The sequence below is a fragment of the Mustelus asterias genome, chromosome 18, assembly GCF_964213995.1.
Source record: "Mustelus asterias chromosome 18, sMusAst1.hap1.1, whole genome shotgun sequence".
Classification (NCBI taxonomy): Eukaryota; Metazoa; Chordata; class Chondrichthyes; order Carcharhiniformes; family Triakidae; genus Mustelus; species Mustelus asterias.
Genome location: NC_135818.1, coordinates 89525380 through 89549193, shown reverse-complemented (window position 1 = coordinate 89549193; position 23814 = coordinate 89525380). Strand labels below are relative to the sequence as shown.

The 23814-nt window shown below is 47.7% G+C and overlaps 2 protein-coding genes across 5 annotated transcripts in view; one reads left to right on the top strand and one right to left on the bottom strand.

Moving 5' to 3' along the window:
* Positions 1 to 18568, bottom strand: part of ift43 (intraflagellar transport 43 homolog (Chlamydomonas)) — a 101438-nt gene extending 82870 nt beyond the window's left edge. For 2 of the 3 annotated variants that reach the window (XM_078234561.1, XM_078234560.1), the window contains exons 1-2: positions 7555 to 7601; positions 1218 to 1316 (exon numbers count right to left, since the gene is read on the bottom strand). In XM_078234561.1, coding sequence (XP_078090687.1) covers positions 1218 to 1316; positions 7555 to 7584 — 129 coding nt within the window. In that variant the 5' untranslated portion in view covers positions 7585 to 7601. Of the gene's footprint in view, positions 1 to 1217; positions 1317 to 7554; positions 7602 to 18441 lie in introns of those variants that run through there. The other variant, XM_078234559.1, reaches the window with a different exon arrangement.
* Positions 17647 to 23814, top strand: part of tgfb3 (transforming growth factor, beta 3) — a 44412-nt gene continuing 38244 nt past the window's right edge. For both annotated transcript variants that reach the window (XM_078234557.1, XM_078234556.1), the window contains exon 1: positions 17647 to 18219. In XM_078234557.1, the coding sequence (XP_078090683.1) occupies positions 17874 to 18219 (346 nt within the window). In that variant the 5' untranslated portion in view covers positions 17647 to 17873. The remainder of the gene's footprint in view (positions 18220 to 23814) is intronic.

The following is a 23814-nucleotide window of genomic DNA, read 5'->3' as shown; positions in this document are numbered from 1 at the left end:
TTCACAAATTGTGGATCTTCATTTCTGCACCAAATTGTGAAGCCTTTTTAGCAGCCAGTACCATTGACTCTGCGATTTCTACTGCTGTCTTTAAAGTCAAAGCATGTTCAGCGAATAATCTTCTTTGGATAACCTCATTTTGGAGACCACAACTAAACAATCACGAAGAGAATCTTCTAACAACTCACCAAACTCACAATGCTGTGCCAGCCTGAGCAATGTTTTTTCCTTCCACTTTATTTCTTCAGTGAAATCTGAACCATTCAATGCTTGGCTTCAGAGAGCAATGCTCTTCGAGGCTCATTGTCAAGTCATCCTAAGTTTTGGTTCCTGCTCTTGTTGGATGAACCAAGCTCCTGAGCTATTTGAATGTTTTACTTCCCACTGTACTGAGAAAAGCTGGTACAAGCAACTTGTTTACAATTGTATTCCCTTGTACAAAGCATTGAAAATGCTCGGCATAAGAACTCCATGATTAATTTTCTTCATTGAAAGGGTCCATGTATTCTTATTTCTCTGCCATTTCTCTTCCAGGCACTAGCAACTCGAGAATGCTCAGTGTAATTTTTTACTGTCTTTCTGATATTCTCCTTTATAATCTGGAGACTGTTGACCTGATGTTTTCTTTCTAATGGCCACAGCCATAGAGCAAAGCGTTCCTTCTTTACAAATATGCCAGATACACTCTGGAATCTCACCCTCCTCTGATCGGAAAAAACCCTCTTTTAAAACCACACAGAGAACTTTTGTTCTCACTTGGTCTTCTTGGCACCAGCACTTCAATCTTTAATCCTCTTGCTGCTTTTTTTCCAGCCCTCCGTTATTCGAACTGTGAGGACCCACAATGTTTTACCTTAAGGATCTTTTCTCAATGTTCTCAATGAGACAAAATCCTGACACATCACCTTTCTTTTGGTAATGTCCTAAACTATGTTAGGGGTTGTGGGTTTTAACAGAAAGAAAAGACTTAGTTTGCATGCATAGATTCAAACAAACACATAGCAGGTTTTATTGAAGAGCTGCTTTCCACTCTGCATCAGAATACAAAACGGAAAGCAAAAGAACAGCCTGAACACAAACCCTAACAACATCACCGTCAAATCATGTGATCAGCTCCTAAAGCAACCTGCATCCCTTTTTAAATAAATAACACAAAGTATTGTAAGGAAAGACAAATCTTCGGAGAGGGTTAAAAGCTGGCACATGTTGGCACTCACCTCTGTCCCAATGGTGCTGGAAGATGCTTTATGGCTTGGCCTGGGTTCATCTTGCGAGGTATCCAGGGACTGGCGGGCTCGACGCCCAGTCTTCACGATCTGGAAAGAGTGGCAAAGGTGAGAGGGTTTACACAAAGGAAGTAGATCAGAATCCAGCAGTCCAATAAACTGGCCCAGGGCCCCAGGATGGACACAGCATATATTAACCTCAAGTCAGTGTGCACAGATGTGCCACATGCTTTCCTGCTCCCTCTGTATTTCTTTGTCTATGTTTCACTCAAACCACATCATTCATAGTTGAGTCGTCCTCCACCTCCCCTGAACTCTTTCAGGTCATTTTAATAACAGGTTTCAGCCTGAGCACTCTCACCTCTTGAATCAGAGGGTCATGGGTTCAGGTCCCACTCCTGAGAGGTGCCTCCACTCCCCCCCACTCCCCCTTGCCAGTGCAGTACTGAGGGAGTGCTCATCAGCAGAGGTGCTGTCTTTCAGATGAGATGTTAAACTAAGGACCCATTTTGCCCTCATGGAATCACAGAATCATACAGCGCAGAAGAGGCCGTTTGGCCCATCGAGTCTGCACCAACACATTAGAAACACTTGAACTCCCAGCTAATCCCACCTGTCAACAATTGACCCATAAGTCCTCTCTGGTGATTGAAAACGAATGAATGATCCAAGACTCCAAGCACAGGTCAAACTGGCTCAGTGACAGGACATAGAGATGGATGCTTTTCAGACTGGAAGATTCGCCGTGAAATTCCCCAGGGTTTAGATTTGGATCAATTACTCTTTTAACCTTGACCTGGGTGTAGGGAGCAGCATTCTAAAACTTGCAGATGATACAAAACCTGGCATTGTAGTGGATAGTGCTGAGGCTGTTAGAGACTTCAAGATGACAGACTGGACGGTGGAGTAGGCAGAATCTTGGCAGATGAGTTCACTGGGGAGAAGTGTGAAGTGATGCATTTTGTGAGGCCTAATATAGAAAGACAGTCCACTATAACTTTGAGTGGAGAAGAGTAGAAAGACCTTGGTGTCCATAAATATTAAACTTTAAGGGTGGCAGGACAGGATGCAAAGGTGGTTAAAAGTTGTTAGGGTTACTTGCATTTCAAACAGGAGAAATAGACTTTTAAAGCAAAGATGGTGCTGGAACTTTCTACATTAGTGGTTAGGCCTCAACTGGAATATTGAAGACAATTTTGGGCTCCACAGTTGAGGGAAGATTTAAAGATCTCAGCAAAGGAACAGGTTTACCAGGATGTTAGCAAGGTGAAGGATTTCAGTTACGAGAAGAATTTGGAAAAGTTAGGGTGGTTCTTGCAACTAAGAGGTTTAGAAGATGATGAGAGGTTTTGATGGAGAGAAAAACTATTCCTTCTGGGGAGAGGGTCAGTAACCAGTGATCACAGGTTTAAAATCATTGGATTGTGATCTAAAGGGGAGATAAGTCTCGATGGGCAGAATGGCTTATTCCTGCACTGTGGATATTCTGTGGCTGAGGAGATACATTTTCACCCAAGAGAGCTGTTTGATTCTGGAATATTTAACGTGAAATGATCTTGGTTGCCGAATCCTTAAATAATGTTGAGAGAGTTGGAGAGGGACTTGAGAATGAGGAAATAATGGAAAAATTGAGGAAAAGGGTGGCACAGCGGTTAGCACTGCTGCCTCACAACGCCAGGGACCCAGGTTTGATTCTGGCTGTGGGTGGCTGTCTGTGTGGGGTTTGCATGTTCACCCGTGTCTGTGTGGGTTTCCTCCGGGTGCTCCCATTTCCTCCCACAGTCCAAAGATATGATCAGTAAGTATTCTCACAGCACCCTGAGGGTTAAGCACAGGTTAAAGAGGTGTGAATTGTCTCCAGCCAGGACAGTTAGTGACTGGAGACAGTTCACACCTCTTTAACCTGTGCTTAACCCTCTCTCCACTCATATTGTCTGCATCTGTAAAAACATGATTACCTGTTAAGACTCGCATTCCAACCATTATCTTGTAATTGCGTTTGTGTCTATATATGCCCTGTTTGTGAACTGAACTCTTCACTCACCTGATGAAGGGGCAACGCTGCAAAAGCTCGTGCTACCAAATAAACCTATTGGACTTTAACTTGGTGTTGTGAGACTACTTACTGTGCACACCCCAGTCCAACCCCAGCAACTCCACATCAAAGATATGATGGCTAGTGGTTTGGCCATGATCAATGTGTGGGGTTACAGGGTTAGGGTGGGGGAAGAGAGCCTAGGTAGAGTGCTCTTTCGAGGGGTTGGTGCAGACTTGATGGCTGAATGGCCTCTTCTGCACTGTATTCTATGGATTACTGCCACCTCTAGACTTTATTACCCCAATGAATGCCTGACTGTTCATAGAATCCTACAGTGTAGAAGGTGGCCATTCGACCCATTGAGTCTGCACCACCCACAATCCCACCCAGGCCCTATCCACATAGCCCCATGCATTTACCCTAGCTAGTCCCCCTGACACTAAGGGGCAATTTAGTATGGCCAATCCACCGAACCCACACATTTCTGGACTGTGGGAGGAAATCCATACGCCTTCTTAACCACAGCCTCTACCTGCGACGCCGCTTTGAGCGTCCTATGAACCCGGACCCCAAGATCCCTCTGTTCTTCCACACTGCCAAGCGTCTTACCTTTAATATTATATTCTTCCATCCTATTCGGCCTGCCAAAATGAACCACCACACACTTATCTGGGTTGAAGTCCATCTGCCACTTCTCCGCCCAGTCTTGCATCCTATCAATGTCTCGTTGCAACTGCTGACATCCCTCTACACTGTCCACAACACCTCCAACCTTTGTGTCATCAGCAAACTTGCCAACCTATCCTTCCACTTCCTCATCCAGGTCATTTATAAAAATCACAAAGAGCAAGGGTCCCTGATCCCTGGGGCCCCAGATCCCTGGGGCACCCCACTGGTGACTGACCTCCACTCTGAAAAAGACCCATCTACAACCACTCTTTGCCTTACTGAAATCCATATAAACCACATCTACCGCTCTTCCCCCGTCTAAGTGTCTAGTCACATCTTCAAAAAACTCAATCAGACTCGTAAGGCATGATCTGCCTCGGACAAAGCCGTGCTGGCTACTTCTGATCATACTATTCCTTTCCAAATGTTCATAAATCCTGCCTCTCAGGATCTTCTCCATCAACTTACCTACCACTGAGGTTAGACTTACCGGTCTATAATTTCCTGGGCTATCTCTTCTCCCTTTCTTGAATAACGGAACCACATCCGCCATTCTCCAATCCTCCGGAACCTCTCCCGTCTCCATTGATGATGCAAAGATCATCGCCAGAGGATCAGCAATCTCTTCCCTCGCCTCCCACAGTAACCTGGGGTACATCCCATTCTGTCCCGGCGATTTATCTAACTTGATGCTTTTCAACAGCTCCAACAAATCCTCTTTCCTAATGCCCACATGCTCAATCTTCTCAGTCCACTGCAAGTCTGCACTGCAACTACCAAGATCCTTTTCCACTGTGAATACTGAAGCAAAGTATTCATTGAGTACCTCTGCTATTTCAACCGGTTCAATACAGACTTTCCCACCGTCACATTTGATAGGTCCTACTCCTTCACATCTTATCCTCTTGCTCTTCACATACTTGTAGAATGCCTTGGGGTTTTTCTTTATCCTGTCTGCCAAGGCCTTCTCATGTCCCCTCCTGGCTCTTCTAATTTCCCTCTTTAGTTCCTTCCTACTAAGTCGTATACTCTTCTAGATTTCTAACATTACCTAGCACCCTGAACCTTTTGTAGGCTTTTCTTTTCTTCCTGACTAAATCCGTTACAGCTTTCATGCACCACGGTTCCTGTAACCCACCCATAACTCCCCTGTCGCACCGGAACATTACCGTGCAGAGCTCCTGACAAATTTTCCTTGAAAATTTGCCACATTTCTTCCGTACATTTCCCTGAGAAAACCTCCTTCCAGTTTATGCCTCTAATTTCCTGCCTAATAGCATCATAGTTGCCCTTACTCCAGATAAACACTTTCCTAGCTCGGCTGATCCTATCTCTCTTCAATGCTAATGTAAAGGAGATAGAGTTATGATCACTATCCCCAAAATGCTCTCCCACTGATAGATCTGACACCTGCCCAGGTTCATTCCCTAATATTAAATCAAGCACAGCCTCTCCTCTTGTAGGCTTATCCACATACTGTGTCAGGGAGCTCTCCTGAACACACCTAACAAACTCCTCTCCATCTAAACCCCTTACCCAAGGGATATTCCAATCGATATTTGGGAAATTAAAATCTCCCATCACGACCACTCTGTTATTATCACATCTCTCCAGAATCTGCTTCCCAATCTGCTCCTCCACATCTCTGCTACTATTGGGTGGCCTATAGAAAACACCCAGTAAAGTTATTGACCCCTTCCTGTTCCTAACCTCCACCCACAGAGATTCCGTAGACAATCCTTCCATGGCATCCATCTTTTCTACTGCTGTGACACTATCCCTGATCAACAGTGCCACTCCCCCATCTCTTTTGCCTCCTTCCCTGTCCCTTCTGAAACATCTGAAACCCGGCACTTGAAGTATCCAGTCCTGTCCCTGAGATAACCAAGTCTCTGTAATGGCCACCACATCACACTTCCAAGTAGTGATCCACGCTCTAAGCTCATCCATTTTGTTCACTATACTCCTTGCGTTAAAATAAACACACCTCAACCCTTCGGTCTGAGAGCTCCCCTTCACCTGCCTATCCTCCCTCTCACACTGCCGACCAGCTCCTCTTATTTTTACTCTAACCTCCTCTCTCCCAGTCACCATATTTTGATTCCCACCCCGCAACCATTCATCAATAGAGGAATTGAGTTTAGAAATCGGGAGATAATGCTGCAGCTGTATAGGACGCTGGTCTGACCCCACCTGGAGTACTGTGCCCAGTTCTGGTCGCCTCATTACAGAAAGGACGTGGAAGCCATAGAACGGGTGCAGAGAAGATTTACGAGGATGTTGCCGGGATTAAGTGGTATGCCTTATGAGGTTAGGTTGAGAGAGCTAGGTCTATTCTCCTTGGAGAGGCAAAGGATGAGAGGTGACCTGATAGAGGTGTATAAGATGTTGAGAGGTATTGATAGAGTGGATTCTCAGAGGCTTTTACCCAGGGCTGAAATGGTTGTCACGAGAGGCCACAGGTTTAGGGTGCTGGGGAGTGGGTATAGGGGTAGGTTTTTCACTCAGAGGGTGGTGGGTGCGTGGAATCGGCTGCCGGTAGTGGTGGTGGAAGCGGATTCGATTGAGTCTTTTAAGAGACTGTTGGATAGGTTCATGGAGGTTAGTAAGATAGAGGGTTATAGATGAGCCTAGAAGGTAAGGAAATTGTTCAGCGCAACTTGTGGGCCGAAGGGCCTGTTTGTGCTGTAGCTTTTCTATGTTCAATGTTCTATGAAACACATGAACAGACTGGGAATAGAGGGACACAAAAGAATGGTCTAGTGGGTACATGAGCAGCGCAGGCTGGGAGGGCCGAAGGGCCTGTTCCTGTGCTGTATTGTTCTTTGAAACTGGAGCACCCGGAGGAAACACACGCAGACACGGGGAGAACATGCAAACTCCACACAGTGAGCCAAGCCGGGAATCGAACCCGAGTCGCTGGTGCTCTGAAGCAGCAGTGCTAACCACTGTGCCACCATGCCGCCCGTGTTTTACCCTTCATACACTTGATGTTATCCTTAAATTCTGCTGCCTGTGCTTCCACTCACACTGAGTCTCATTCCGCTGCCACCGTTGTACTCATTGGACTTTCCTGTTCTCTGTCCCTGGTTTCCAATCCCCCCCATCGCCCTCACCCTCCTCTATCCTGAACATCTCTCCCAGACCCTGGGGTTCTCTCAGATCCCTGTGACTCCAGCCTCTCCAGCATTGCCAGTTTGCAGCACTGGTGTGTAGTTGCTGGGGGTCCCGGTCTGGAACTGCCCCCCTGCCCCTCTCTGACACACAGGCCGCTGCCCGGTTATCTCACTCTCAGCTTTGCTGCTGGGGGGTTATGATGATCCAGGCGCTAGGTGAATGCAGGTCCCAGGGTTCAGAGGTTAGTGAGGCTCGAGGACTCCCGGCGGCGCCAGTATAAACAGTGGGGCCGAACGGTCACTCCCAGTCTCCGCAGCCCCCCCCCCCCCTTCTCCCCGGTCCGGGCCGCTGTCCCGGAGTTGAGCCCCTCTCCTCCCCCGGACCCCGCTCCCCTGTCCCGGGTCTCTCTCGGTCCCGGGCCCGGTCCCTGGGACGGGTCTCTCTCCCCCGGACCCCGCTCCCCTGTCCCGGGTCTCTCTCTCTCTCCCGGGGCCGGTTTCTCACCCGCGGATTTTCCTCCAGAACATTCTCCATCTTTCCCGCTCCCACTGCGCAGCCGCCAGCGGCCCGTCACCCCTAGCAACCGAGACACAACACTGACCCTCTGACAGTGCGGCACTCCCTCAGCACTGACCCTCTGACAGTGCGGCACTCCCACAGTATTGACCCTCTGACAGTGCGGCATTCCCTCAGCACTGACCCTCTGACAGTGCGGCACTCCCTCAGTACTGACCCTCTGACAGTGCGGCACTCCCTCAGTACTGACCCTCTGACAGTGCGGCATTCCCTCAGCACTGACCCTCTGACAGTGCGGCACTCCCTCAGTACTGACCCTCTGACAGTGCGGCACTCCCTCAGCACTGACCCTCTGACAGTGCGGCATTCCCTCAGCACTGACCCTCTGACAGTGCGGCACTCCCTCAGTACTGACCCTCTGACAGTGCGGCATTCCCTCAGCACTGACCCTCTGACAGTGCGGCACTCCCTCAGCACTGACCCTCTGACAGTGCTGCACTCCCTCAGCATTGACCCTCTGACAGTGCGGCACTCCCTCAGTACTGACCCTCTGACAGTGCTGCACTCCCTCAGCACTGACCCTCTGACAGTGCGGCACTCCCTCAGCACTGACCCTCTGACAGTGCGGCACTCCCTCAGTACTGACCCTCTGACAGTGCCGCACTCCCTCAGTACTGTCCCTCTGACAGTGCGGCACTCCCTCAGCACTGACCCTCTGACAGTGCGGCACTCCCTCAGCACTGACCCTCTGACAGTGCGGCACTCCCTCAGCACTGACCCTCTGACAGTGCGGCACTCCCTCAGCACTGACCCTCTGACAGTGCGGCACTCCCTCAGCACTGACCCTCTGACAGTGCGGCACTCCCTCAGTACTGACCCTCTGACAGTGCGGCACTCCCTCAGTACTGACCCTCTCACAGTGCGGCACTCCCTCAGCACTGACCCTCTGCCAGTGCAGCACTCCCCCAGTACAGACCCTCTGGCAGTGCGGCACTCCCTCAGCACTGACCCTCTGACAGTGCAGCACTCCCCCAAAACTGACCCTCTGACAGTGCGGCACTCCCTCAGCACTGACCCTCTGACAGTGCAGCACTCCCCCAGTACTGACCCTCTGACAGTGCAGCACTCCCCCAGTACTGACCCTCTGACAGTGCGGCACTCCCTCAGTACTGACCCTCTGACAGTGCGGCACTCCCTCAGTACTGACCCTCTGGCAGTGCGGCACTCCCTCAGTACTGACCCTCAGACAGTGCGGCACTCCCTCAGCACTGACCCTCTGACAGTGCGGCACTCCCTCAGCACTGACCCTCTGACAGTGCAGTGCTCCCTCAGTACTGACCCTCTGACAGTGCGGCACTCCCTCAGTACTGACCCTCTGACAGTGCAGCACTCCCTCAGCACTGACCCTCTGACAGTGCAGTGCTCCATCAGTATTGACCCTCTGACAGTGCAGCACTCCCTCAGTACTGACCCTCTGACAGTGCGGCACTCCCTCAGCACTGACCCTCTGACAGTGCAGCACTCCCCCAGTACTGTCCCTCTGACAGTGCGGCACTCCCTCAGTACTGACCCTCTGACAGTGCGGCACTCCCTCAGTACTGACCCTCTGACGGGGGGGCGGGGGGGGGGGGGCGGGGGGAGGATGGACGTGGGAGAATCTTGCAAACTGAAAATAATGTAGCATCTTCTTTGTGCTGCCTAATTATTTATGGGAAAGGTAATTAAACTACAGTGTCCTAATGAGCAATTAGTGACCTGTATAATACATTTGTGATCTGTAACTGGATTGTTGATGTCCCTGTAGCAATGAGCCAGGTGCTCAAATGTTCAGAGTCATGTGGTGAACTTGGAAGAATTGTCCCCGTGGTGGAACTTGGTTGGAAATAAGATTCAAGGAGATTACTAAATCTGGGAAATCAACCATAGTGAAAAGAAGTTTGTATTGGCAACTCTTCTCTCACATTCCATGGCAGATGTGCCCCTACTTATGAATGTGATTTGCATGGGCAACGCTGGGTGCAGCTAATCTGCCTCTGGAGCAGCCTTGGATCCTTTCTTTCATAAGAACATAAGAAATAGGAGCAGGAGTAGGCCATCTAGCCCCTCGAGCCTGCCCCACCATTCAATAAGATCATGGCTGATCTGACGTGGATCAGTACCACTTACCCGCCTGATCCCCATAACCCTTAATTCCCTTACCGATCAGGAATCCATCCATCCGCGCTTTAAACATATTCAGCGAGGTAGCCTCCACCACCTCAATGGGCAGAGAATTCCAGAGATTCACCACCCTCTGGGAGAAGAAGTTCCTCCTCAACTCTGTCTTAAACCGACCCCCCTTTATTTTTAGGCTGTGTCCTCTAGTTTTAACTTCCTTACTAAGTGGAAAGAATCTCTCCGCCTCCACCCTATCCAGCCCCCGCATTATCTTATAAGTCTCCATAAGATCCCCCCTCATCCTTCTAAACTCTAACGAGTACAAACCCAATCTCCTCAGCCTCTCCTCATAATCCAAACCCCTCATCTCCGGTATCAACCTGGTGAACCTTCTCTGCACTCCCTCCAATGCCAATATATCCTTCCTCATATAAGGGGACCAATACTGCACACAGTATTCCAGCTGCGGCCTCACCAATGCCCTGTACAGGTGCATCAAGACATCCCTGCTTTTATATTCTATCCCCCTCGCAATATAGGCCAACATCCCATTTGCCTTCTTGATCACCTGTTGTACCTGCAGACTGGGCTTTTGCGTCTCATGCACAAGGACCCCCAGGTCCCTTTGCACGGTAGCATGTTTTAATTTGTTTCCATTGAGATAGTAATCCCATTTGTTATTATTTCCTCCAAAGTGTATAACCTCGCATTTATCAACGTTATACTCCATTTGCCATATCCTCGCCCACTCACTCAGCCTGTCCAAACCTCTCTGCAGATCTTCTCCGTCCTCCACACGATTCACTTTTCCACTTATCTTTGTGTCGTCTGCAAACTTCGTTACCCTACACTCCGTCCCCTCCTCCAGATCATCTATATAAATGGTAAACAGTTGCGGCCCGAGTACCGATCCCTGCGGCACGCCACTAGTTACCTTCCTCCAACCGGAAAAACACCCATTTATTCCGACTCTTTGCTTCCTGTCGGATAGCCAGTCCCCAATCCACTTTAACACACTACCCCCAACTCCGTATGCCCTAATCTTCTTCAGCAGCCTTTTATGGGGCACCTTATCAAACGCCTTTTGGAAATCCAAAAACACCGCATCCACCGGTTCTCCTCCATCAACCGCCCTAGTCACATCTTCATAAAAATCCAACATGTTCGTCAAGCACGACTTTCCCCTCATGAATCCATGCTGTGTCTGATTGATCGAACCATTTCTATCCAGATGCCCTGCTATCTCCTCTTTAATAATGGATTCCAGCATTTTCCCTACTACAGACGTTAAGCTGACCGGCCTATAGTTACCCGCCTTTTGTCTCCTTCCTTTTTTAAACAGCGGCGTAACATTAGCCGTTTTCCAATCAACCGGCACTACCCCAGAATGCAACGAGTTTTGATAAATAATCACTAACGCATCCACTATTACCTCTGACATTTCTTTCAATACCCTGGGATGCATTCCATCCGGACCCGGGGACTTGTCCACCTTCAGTCCCATTAGTCTACCCAGCACTGCCTCTCTGGTAACATTAATTGTATTAAGTATTTCTCCTGCTGCCAACCCTCTATCGTTAATATTTGGCAAACTATTTGTGTCCTCCACCGTGAAGACTGACACAAAAAACTTATTTAAAGACTCAGCCATATCCTCATTTCCCACTATTAACTCCCCCCTCTCGTCCTCCAAGGGTCCAACATTCATCTTGTTTTCATCTGAACATTGCACAGAATTAGATGAATTCCCTTTGGAAGATAATGTCAAAATTATAATCGCAGGAACTAAAAACCTGACAGTCAAAAATTTGAGAAAATATTTCAAAATATATATCCCCCCATCCATATTTTGAAATATATGGGCTTCAGAGGTTCCCCTGCAGAATCGAAATCCGCGTTGGATTTTTATTCTGCAGGTCGCTTACAGCACGGATCCGGAATGGACCAGAAGACGGTAAAGTGGGATTTGGCGGTAGAGTTGGGCGCGCGGTTCATTAAGTCAATTTAAATGCAAGCTAATGCATTTAAATCGTCGGTCTGCCCAATTCGGGCGCGGACCGGACCCGTGCCCGAATTGGGTGTCGGTAAAGCCACGATCTGCTCGGATTCGGATGTAAAATAGGGCCCATAGAGTAGTGAATCTGTGGAATTCTCCACCACAGAAGCTGGAGACTAAATCACTGAATATATTTAAGATGGAAAGAGATTTCTGGATGCTAAAGGTGTCAATGGGTATGAGGAGGGAGCAGGATTATGGTATTGAGATAGAGCATCTGCCATGGGACTGGTGGAGCAGGTTCGAGGGGCCGAATGGTCTACTCCTGCTCCGATTTTGTATGTTTCTATGGGCTGTGGATAATCCCTGAGATCACATGAAATTTCAATCCCACGTTGATTTGAAAGTGGGGTCTGTTTGCTGGAGAGGCTGGTATCTCTGTTTTTCCTCCTGTTTTCCACCTGAGGGCAGCATCTACCTTTCTGCTGCTTGGAGCTCAATAACAAATTCCTGGACACTGAATTGTGATTGGTCAGTGTTCCTCCACGCTGGACTGGGATTGGTCAGTGCTCCTGGACACTGGACAGGGATTGGTCAGTGTTCCTGAGTGGTCGGGGACACAGTTTAGGAATAAGGGGTCTCCGATTTAAGTCATGTAGTGGAGATGCCAGCATTGGACTGGGGTAAACACAGTAAGAAGTCTCACAACACCAGGTTAAAGTCCAACAGGTTTATTTGGTGGCAAAAGCCACTAGCTTTCGGAACAGGCTGTCCCTTCGTCAGGTGGGTGGGAGTTCTAATTACAAACAGGGCACAAAGACACAAACTCAATTTACATGAATAATGATTGGAATGTGAGTCTTTACAGCTAATCAAGTCTTCAAGATACAGACAATGTGAGTGGAGGGAGCATTAGCACAGGTTAAAGAGATGTGTATTGTCTCCAGGCAGGACAGCTAGTGAGATTTTGCACATCCAGGCAGGTTGTGGGAGTTACAGATAGTGTGACATGAACCCAATATCCCGGTTGAGGCCGTCCTCATGTGTGCGGAACCTGGCTATCAGTCTCTGTTCAGCAACTCTGCGCTGTCGTGTGTCGTGAAGGCCGCCTTGGAGAACGCTTACCCGGAGATCAGAGGCTGAAAGCCTGTGACCGCTGAAGTGCTCCCCAACAGGAAGAGAATAGTCTTGCCTGGTGATTGTCGAGCGGTGTTCATTCATCCATTGTCGTAGCATCTGCATGATTTCCCCAATGTACCATGCCTCGGGACATCCTTTCCTGCAGCGTAACAGGTAGACAACGTTGGCCGAGTTGCAAGAATATGTCCCCACACCCCCACTTCTTGCTTTCAAACAACCGCACAACTTCAAACAGACCATTGTCCGCAGCAAACTACCCAGCCTTCAGGAGAACAGTGACCACGGCACCACACAACCCTGCCACTGCAACCTCTGCAAGACGTGCCGGATCATCGACACGGATGCCATCATCTCACATGTGAACACCATCCACCAGGTACAACTTGGTCAACGTTGTCTACCTGTTACGCTGCAGGAAAGGATGACTCCGGGTAAGCTTCTCCAAGGCGGCCTTCACGACAGTGCAGAGTCGCTGAGCAGAGACTGATAGCCAGGTTCCGCACACATGAGGACGGCCTCAACCGGGATATTGGGTTCATGTCACACTATCTGTAACCCTCACAACCTGCCTGATGTGCAAAGTCTCACTGGCTGTCCTGCCTGGAGACAATACACATCTCTTTAACCTGTGCTTAATGCTCCCTCCACTCACATTGTCTGTACCTTTATGGCTTGATTAGCTGTAAAGACTCACATTCCAATCATTATTCATGTAAATTGAGTTTGTGTCTTTGTGCCCTGTTTGTAATCAGAACTCCCACCCACCTGACGAAGGGACAGCCTGTTCTGAAAGCTAGTGGCTTTTGCTACCAAATAAACCTGTTGGACTTTAACCTGGTGTTGTGAGACTTCTTACTGTGTTCTCTGATTTAAGACAGCGACGAGGAGAAAATGTTTCTCCCAGAGGGTTGTTAGTCTGTGGGATTCTCTTCCCTGGAGAGTGGTGGAGACTGGATCAATGTATCCAAAAGAGAAAATGCTGGAAAATCTCAGCTGGTCTGGCAGCATCTGTAAGGAGAGAAAAGAGCTGACGTTCAGAGTCCAGATGACCTTTCGTCAAAGCTAAAAGGCATAGAAAGTGGGAGATATTTATACTGGAGGGTGAGGGAATGAAAGATGAGTCACAGCCATAGAAACCAGGGAAAACTTGTTAAGACGTCGAATGATGCGGAGGATGAAATGAAACTGGGGACAGGGACAGCTTTGAGAGAGAGTAAGACGGTGTTGCTGGAGAGAGATGTCGAGTGTCTTCATCTGGCGGCGCAGGGCACTGAGTGTGGCTTTCAGGATGCAGCGAGAACAGCAGTTCGAAGAGTCTCGTATATCCTGGAGGTACCTGTAATCCTGGAGGTTACATGTGGGGTGGAATTTGAGTTGAAATCCACATGGGGTAAGTCGGAGACAAAGACAGTCACTGAGGAAGGAGATGTGGCTGTGGAAGCGAGTCTTGGTAAATGTGAGGAGGTGTGGGATAGAGGGAAAGTTGGCCGATTGGATAGGTAACTGGCTGTCTGACTGAAGACAGAGGGTGGTGGTGGATGGAAAATTTTCGGATTGGAGGCAGGTTGCTAGCGGTGTGCCGCAGGGATCAGTGCTTGGTCCTCTGCTCTTTGTGATTTTTATTAATGACTTAGAGGAGGGGGCTGAAGGGTGGATCAGTAAATTTGCTGATGACACCAAGATTGGTGGAGTAGTGGATGAGGTGGAGGGCTGTTGTAGGCTGCAAAGAGATATAGATAGGATGCAAAGCTGGGCTGAAAAATGGCAAATGGAGTTTAACCCTGATAAATGTGAGGTGATTCATTTTGGTAGGACAAATTTAAATGTGGATTACAGGGTCAAAGGTAGGGTTCTGAAGACTGTGGAGGAACAGAGAGATCTTGGGGTCCATATCCACAGATCTCTAAAGGTTGCCAGTCAAGTGGATAGAGCTGTGAAGAAGGCCTATAGTGTGTTAGCTTTTATTAACAGGGGGTTGGAGTTTAAGAGCCGTGGGGTTATGCTGCAACTGTACAGGACCTTGGTGAGACCACATTTGGAATATTGTGTGCAGTTCTGGTCACCTCACAAAAGAAGGATGTGGAAGCGCTGGAAAGAGTGCAGAGGAGATTTACCAGGATGCTGCCTGGTTTGGAGGGTAGGTCATATGAGGAAAGGTTGAGGGAGCTAGGGCTGTTCTCTCTGGAGCGGAGGAGGCTGAGGGGAGACTTAATAGAGGTGTATAAAATGATGAAGGGGATAGATAGAGTGAACGTTCAAAGACTATTTCCTCGGGTGGATGGAGCTATTACAAGGGGGCATAACTATAGGGTTCGTGGTGGGAGATACAGGACGGATATCAGAGGTAGGTTCTTTACGCAGAGAGTGGTTGGGGTGTGGAATGGACTGCCTGCAGTGATAGTGGAGTCAGACACTTTAGAAACATTTAAGCGGTTATTGGATAGGCACATGGAGCACACCAGGATGATAGGGAGTGGGATAGCTTGATCTTGGTTTCAGATAAAGCTCGGCACAACATCGTGGGCCGAAGGGCCTGTTCTGTGCTGTACTGTTCTATGTTCTATGTTCTAAATACCTTATCCAACACTAAGAGAGAAATGGAAAGCAGTGAAGATGGATGGAGGGGGGGGGGGGAGAATATGGAAATCCTGTCAGACAGAAGAACAGTACTTCTTCAGGGTAGGATCAATGTATATTTTGAAGGCTGAATCAGACAGATTCTTAATGGACAAGTGGATCAGAGTGTCGGGGGTTGGAAGGAAATTGAGACTGTGGGCACAATCAGGTCAGCCACAATAAAAGCAAAATACTGCAGATGCTGGAAATTTGAAATAAAAATTAGAAAATACTGGAAATATTTGGCAGATCTGGCAGCATCTGCGGAGAAAGAAACAGTTAATGTTTTGAGTCTGTATGATTTGTTCAGAGCAGAGTAAATCAGATCAGCCATGTTATTGAATGGTGTAGCAGGATCGAGGGGCTGAGTGGCCTACTCCTGCTCCTCATTCATATCTTCATATGTCCTAGATTTCTCTCTTGTACCGTTTGTCTATTTCTCTTTCTGTCTCGATAAATGTCTTTGCTTTGCGCTCTCTGGTTCCCCCACTCATTACATTTGAACTTTAACATAAATTAAATCAATTTAATTTCGAAATGTGAAATGAAAACAAAAAAATGCTAGAAATATTCAGCAGATCTGGCAGTATCTGTGGAGAAAGAACAGAGGCAGATTTTTCTGTTATAGCTCTCAGGACCCTGATGTCAGGGTCAAATGTGTCTCCCAGACCTGCACCATGCCGGGAACAGTAGCCAACATTGATTTGTGCTCAGTTGACCAATTAGTGGTCAGAGGCTCCCTGTCCAATGAGGAGGATGGGTGGGCACTCCAAGCTGGAGGGCCCATGTCTGTCATTGGAGATGAGCATCATCGCCAGCATTTATTGCCCATCCCTAACTGCCCTTGAGAAGGTGGTGTTGAACTCCTTCTTGAACAGCTGCAGTCCGTGTGGTGTAGGTGCACCCACAATGCTGTTTGACCCAGTGACAGTGAAGGAATGGCAATATATTTCCAAGTCAGGATAATGAGTGACTTGCAGAGGAACCTTCAGGTGGTGGTGTTCCCAAGAGACTGCTGCCCTTGCCCTTCTAGATGGTAGTGGTCATGGATTTGGAAGGTGCTGCCTAAGAAACCTTGGTGAGTTCCTGCAGTACAGCTTGTAGATGGTACACAGGGCTGCCACTGAGTGTTGGCAGTGGAAGGAGTGAATGTTTGTAGATAAGACCATAAGACATAGGAGCGGAAGTAAGGCCATTCGGCCCATCGAGTCCACTCCACCATTCAATCATGGTTGATTTCAACTCCATTTACCCGCTCTCTCCCCATAGCCCTTAATTCCTCGAGAAATCAAGAATTTATCAATTTCTGTCTTGAAGACGCTCAACGTCTCGGCCTCCACAGCCCTCTGTGGCAATGAATTCCACAGACCCACCACTCTCTGGCTGAAGAAATTTCTCCTCATCTCTGTTCTAATGGGGTGCCAATCAAGCGGGGCTGCTTTGTTCTGGATGGCCTTGAGCTTCTTGAGTGTTGTTGAAACTGCACTCATCCAGGGAAGCGGAGAGTATTCCATTACACTCCTGACTTGAGCTTTATGGAGTTGGGAGATGAGTTACACTCCACAGGATTCCCAGCCTCTGACCTGCTCTTGTCACAGTATTTATATGGCAGGTCCAGTTCAATGTCTGGGATTGCCCCAGCACAGAAATAGCTACAACCTGCTATTGCAGGCAGGGGAGTCTCACCTGAAGAAGGAGCAGCGCTCCAAAAGCTCATGATTCCAATTAAACCTGTTGGACTTTAACCTGATGTTGAGGCTTCTTACTGCCGAGGTAGGGGAGAGGGAGGACACCTTACTCTCAGCAAAAATATTCCAGAACGCTGAAAGTGGAGGGAGTTGAGGATGTTTTCGTGAGAGTGGAATGATGTGTTGAGTGTGGAGGCTGGTGGGGGTGGATGAAAGGGGGCTCTGTCCTGATTCTGGGAGGGGGTGGGTGAGAGCAGGAATGTGCGAAATGGGAGGGAATGTCTGCAATCCTCCTGTATTTTAGTGTCTCTGAATGTCACTGTGTGAGTTTTGTGTGATTAGTTTTCTCTGTGTCTTTCAATCTGTGTCAAGTCCCGGTGCTGCTAGAAGATGACGCTGTGATCGGGGTCAGCCCCGAATGATCCAGCCCTCTCTGAACGTCACCGAGCCAGGATATAAAAAGCCGGGAGCAGAGACCCAGACAGTGAGAGTGAGAGAGGGATCAGAGTGATATCGGGACATCGAGGAGGGGGGGTCTGTATCCTGGCTTTAAAACGCGAGAGGAAAGGGAACCGAGAACAAAGCGGATTCCGCCAGCAACACTGAGCAGCGAGGAAGTTTTGCCATAAAAGTTGATTGGAAGTTTGCGGCGAGTGCAGGCGGGATCAGTACAAGGGCAGCTCGGCACTGGGATTGGATTCCCGGGAACAATGTGTACACAGAGGTTGCTGTTTGCCCTGGCTGCCTTGGATCTACTGGCTATGACTTGGTCTCTTTCCACCTGCACCACTCTGGATACGGAACACATTAAGAGGAAACGAGTGGAAGCCATCAGGGGTCAGATCCTCAGCAAGCTGCGCCTCACCAGCCCTCCCGAGGAAGCGAGTCCCGCTGAGGTCCCAGTCCAGGTACTAGCCATGTACAACAGCACACGCGAGTTACTGCAGGAGCTGCGCACAGACCGGGAGCAAAGCTGCATTACTCACAACACCGACTTCGAGTACTATGCCAAGGAGGTGTACAAGTTTGATATGATCCAGGGCCCGGCCGTGGACAGTAAGTGTGACCCAGACAGACAGACAGACAGAAATCCTCCACGCTAAACTAATCAACACATTCGCTCACAAAAGTGAGGGAGCAACGGCAAAAAAACCTCCACAATGAGATGGGGTGAGCGGCTGGATCCCACACTCAGCAAACTCTGACTGAGATTCACTAAATTCATTCTGATTTAGACCTAATCCATCAGGTAACACCCCCTCACACAGCAGTCCTCACCTGCGCACTCAGAGCTGGATGGGTCTGTGACATCTCCTGGCCAGTGACACTCTGTTCCAGTAATCCCCTCCAACACTGTCCTCCCCCTGCGCTGTTCACCCTGCTCCGTAGCGATGTGGTCAGTATTTCCTCCTCTGGCTGGACACTAGATGGATATTCTGGGGGCAGGGCAGTCCCCAGTACCAGGGAAAAGTTTCTATTCCCTTACAGGGGAAGGCAAGGCAGCGGGCGATAGGCACAGGGACAGAGAGGTCACAGAGTAACCCTGGTCCCTGGCCTAGCAGGGTACAAATCAGAAGGTGATCCCACCATCAATGTGGGCACATTGACTAATCTTATACAATGATAGCGTGGGAAGAATGTGCATTTCTATAGCGCCTGTCAATACCTCTGGATGCCCCATAATGCTTCACAATCAATGAAATATATTTAAATATAGTCACTGCTGTAATACAGGAAAGGCAGAAGTAAAATTGTGCACAGCAAGATCCCACATACTGCATTCTGAATGATCAGAAAATCAGTGATGTGAATTCAGGATAAAATACAGGCCACACAACACAAGTTACCATATTAACATCCACCTTCATACATGTTCACATACAGAATTATCTAATGTCAGAAATCAACCAATATTAATACATATATTAAAATACTCAATGCTAAAGATTATCGATAACTTCACCATCAAACACTCCCAGGACAGGTACAGCACGCAGTTAGATACAGAGTAAAGCTCCCTCTACAATGTCCCCATCAAACACTCCCAGGACAGGTACAGCAAAGGTTAAGTATAAGAGATAATGTTAAAACTGTGGTCTCAGTGAGGATCCTGTATTTAAGCCCATGTTGAGAATTCTCATATGTTCTTTACCTGAAGATTTGCCCATTAAATTTAATGTTTTAATTAAAAGTTTATTGATTAGTGTCATAAGTAGGCTTACATTAACACTGCAATGAAGTTACAGTAAAAATCCACTAGTGTGCAGTGTGTGATTGAATTCCAAGCGTCAGCTTCTTGTAAACAGAGTTCCCCTCACCAGGAGCTCCTCATGCCCTTGGAAAGATTGAATGTTAACTCCAAGGCCAGCCAAGTGTCCGTACAGACTGAGTGTAATCTTTCCTGTAGCTGTCATTCGGTGCCTGTTGTAACACTGAGGGCCCTGAGCTCCAGGACCTGGAATCCTTGCACAGAATCTGACAGCCAGCAGGGGGAGCAAATTGCCATTTCACCAGAATGGACGGGATGTGAATCAGGCGGGATATTTCTCTGTTCAGCTGCTTTATCCTATTTATAAACCATTGTGCAACTTTACTCCTGCCAAACTCAGGCTGATTGCAGGACTACCTGCAATCACGGAATACCCTGCTCACTGACCCCAGGCAGGAGAATGTGGACACGAGAGTCTCGACACTGACACTGGGCATAATTCACACAGGAACATGACCTCTACACACTGACACTAGCCTCTCCCTGCACAAATTCAGCAAACATTCAAGGGCAGTAACAGAATAAACAGCAAACTCTCAGGCTGCAGTGTACACTTTGTACTCAGTGTACACTTTGTACTCAGTGTACACTTTGTGGAATTCTCACAGGTTCTTTATTTTGCTTCACCCTTGAACTCTTTGCCAGCTGGACTTGCACCTGACTCCAGTCTCACTTCCCATTTTCAGGGGAGTTGGGGCTACAGGGTTTGCAATGTCAATCGCATCCTGAGAGCAAATATAAATATTGACTCCTTCTGACCAGGTGTTTGGTGTAGTGGCAGTTTTGGTATCTTGGGTCAGTAGGGGCAGGAATTCTGTCCTGGGCCATGATTTGGAAAGAAGCTGTTAAGGTCAGTGCCTAAGCAATGTCAGTTTCTTTAGACCAGTGTTGACCTTCACTGGACTGAGGAAGAAGGGCTCCGTCACTTAGCCGAGTCATTGACTATTGCTGGACCTGAGCAGGGTTCCTGTTCATGGTCTATGCAATCATTGTCCTGAGTTACGTTGCCGTTACTGAGATAAGTTAGGCTCTTGTCATTGCTTTGAGCTCAGCTCTGTCATTGGACTAGAATTCTCCAATAGGAGGTTGTTAATGGTAACTCAGGTGGAGCTAACTTGGCTGAACTATGAGTCAGTGCTCGTAACCCCAGATCTTACATGTTTCACAGAGAAACAGAAACTAGGAGCAGGAGTAGGTCATTCGGCCCTTCAAGCCTACTCCACCATTCAATATGATCATGGTTGATCCTCAATCTCAATGCTATATTCCCACTTTCTTCCCATACCCCTCGATGCTATTAAAGTTGAAAAATAATTGTCTCTTTCTTGAAACATGGCCTTCTGCAGGAGAGAATTCGATAGGTTCACCCCCTTTGAGTGAAGACATTTTTCCTCATTTCAGTCCTAAACAGTCTACCCCTTTCCTGAGACTGTGTCCCCTGGTTCTAGATGCCCCAGCCAGGGTGGCATGGTGGCACAGTGGTTAGCACTACTGCCTCACAGTGCCAGAGCCTTCTGAGAAAGTAGAGGCATTGGTGGGCTTTCTTAACTATAGTGTCGGCATGGGGGGACCAGGACAGGTTGTTGGTGATCTGGAGTTTGCACATTCTCCCCGTGTCTGTGTGGGTTTCCTCTGGGTGCTCCGGTTCCTCCCACAGTCCAAAAGACGTGCTGATTCGGTGCATTGGCCGTGCTAAATTCTCCCTCAGTGTATCCAAACAGGCGCCCGAGTGTGGCGACTAGGGGATTTTCACAGTAACTTCATTGCAGTGTTAATGTAAGTCTATGATGAAAATAATAAATAAACTTTAAACTTTAGGGAAAACATCCTCCCTGCATCTAGTCTGCCAAGATGTTAGAATTTTATACATTTCAATTAGATTTCCTCTCATCCTTCTAACCTCCAGTGAATACAGACCCAGCTGAACCAATCTCTCCTCAACATTTCCTTCCAGACTTCAAATACTAGTCAATCTGCCGGGTTTGTGAACCCACTTCTCCACTCACCTGATGAAGGAGCAGCGCTCTGAAAGCTCGTGATTCCAGATAAACCAGTTGGACTTTAGCCTGGTGTTGTGAGACTTCTTACTGTTCAGCCCCCACCACCCCCCCACCCCCCCAGTCCAATGCCAGCATCTCCACATCAAGTCAATCTCCAGTAGCATTGCACTCAGCGAAGTCCAAGTATGGTCCTCAAGTGGAGTTATGAATTAGGAGCAGGAGGCCATTCGGCCCCTCAGCCTATTCTGCTGTTCAGTAAGATGATGGCTGATTTGATTGTGATCTCAGCTTCACATTCTGCCAACTCCACCCCACCTCCCCCTGCCCCCCCCCCAGAGAGGGCGCAGGATAATTGGACCAGAAGTGCAGAGATAGCTATCAATCCCCAATTTAAAATCTTACATTCTGTCCATATTTTTACATTTTCATTATAACACCCCTCATTATCTCGGTTGTGCTGGTCCCTATATCAACTTATAAGGATGTAATTATACCCTGCCACAAGTGGTGGCATTGAAGCACCCGCATTGGAGGAGGAGCTACAGCATGACAAGTTTACATTGGAATTTTCCATTAGCAATGTTGACATAGGAGTTGTTACAGAAAAGGTTGATGGGAAGTTTGATTTGATTTATTATTGTCACATATATTAGTATACAGTGAAAAGTATTGTTTCTTGCGCGCTATACAGACAAAGCATACTGTATATAGGGAAGGAAAGGAGAGGGTGCAGAATGTAGTGTTACAGTCATAGCTAGGGTGTAGAGAAAGATCAACTTAATATGAGGTAGGTCCATTCAGAAGTCTGACAGCAGCAGGGAAGAAGCTGTTCTTGAGTTGGTTGGTACGTGACCTCAGACGTTTGTACCCTTTTCCTAATGGAAGAAGGTGGAAGAGAGAATGTCCGGGGTGCGTGGGGTCCTTAATTATGCTGGCTACTTTTCCGAGGCAGTGGGAAATGTAGACGGTGTCAATGGGTGGGAGGCTGGTTTGCGTGATGGATTGGGCTACATTCACAACCTTTGTAGTTTCTTGTGGTCTTGGATGGAGCAGGAGCCATACCAAGCTGTGATACAACCAGAAAGAATGCTTTCTATGGTGCATCTGTAAAAGTTGGTGAGAGTCGTTGTGGACATACCAAATTTCCGTAGCCTTCTGAGAAAGTAGAGGCATTGGTGGGCTTTCTTAACTATAGTGTCGGCATGGGGGGACCAGGACAGGTTGTTGGTGATCTGGACAACTAAAAACTTGAAGCTCTCGACCATAGTGTTCATATATTCAAGATTTATAATATTCCTATGTAGTTTTCACAACCTCAGTGATTATGTGACATAGATCAGGCTCTCTGAATAGGATCGCAAAGTCTGGATGTATTTGCGGAGGTTCCAACACAACCCCCCCCACCTCCAACAGCCCACTCCCACTCTCCTGCCATTGGCCATGTGAAGCCCCCGATTGGATGATTCTTGCCTATCAGGCAAATGGTCTTTATTCCTCATATCTTTTTTATATAACTAATTCACCACTTTATTTTAATGGCCCAATGATCTTCCTGCTCTGTGCACAGCATTGTCTGAAATACTCACCTCCAATATCTGTGGATCCCAGGACAATCCTGAATTACCTACTCCCATGATCACAACCTATAACCTGGGCAGAAACTCCAGTTAACACACGTGATCGGAATTCCCGCCCACCTCCTGAAGTTAGCACTGATCAGGAAAATGCTGAAAGCATTCTCTTCAATAGTTCAAGTTCCAGTTACTAAATCAAGGTCAGAATCCTCAAAGATCGGTCACCTCTTCTCACAAAGATTCTGATGAAAAGTCATTGACCTGAGATGTGAGCTCAGTTTCTGTTTTCACAGATGCTGGTGTTGTTAAACCTGGTGTTGTTAAACCTGGTGTTGTTAAACCTGGTGTTGTTAAACCTGGTGTTGTTAAACTTCTTACTGTGTTCACAGACGCTGCCAGAGCTGCGGAGTTTTTACAGCATCTTCTGCTTTTATTCTGGTTTTTATTGAATGTATTCTGGAACTCTTCCCACTGCTGTGCAGATTGAGTTCCACAACTGTACTCATTATTCTGTGAAAACTATAAATCAGTGGCTTTATCTTTTATATATTATCCTCATTATTACATTTAATGTTGAGAGAATGAATGACCATGAAGGAACAGCGATGAAGATCAAAGTCCACATGGTGCATGCCTTGGAGGAGAACCTGCAGGTGATGGTGACTCCACTGGGTATAATGCTCCTGTGGTAATATATAATAACATATGCATTACTTATATATATGTATATTATATATTAGTACACTGTTGCTGGGAATCACGCTCCTGTATATATGCATGTTATAACAACAGAGTATAGATTATATTA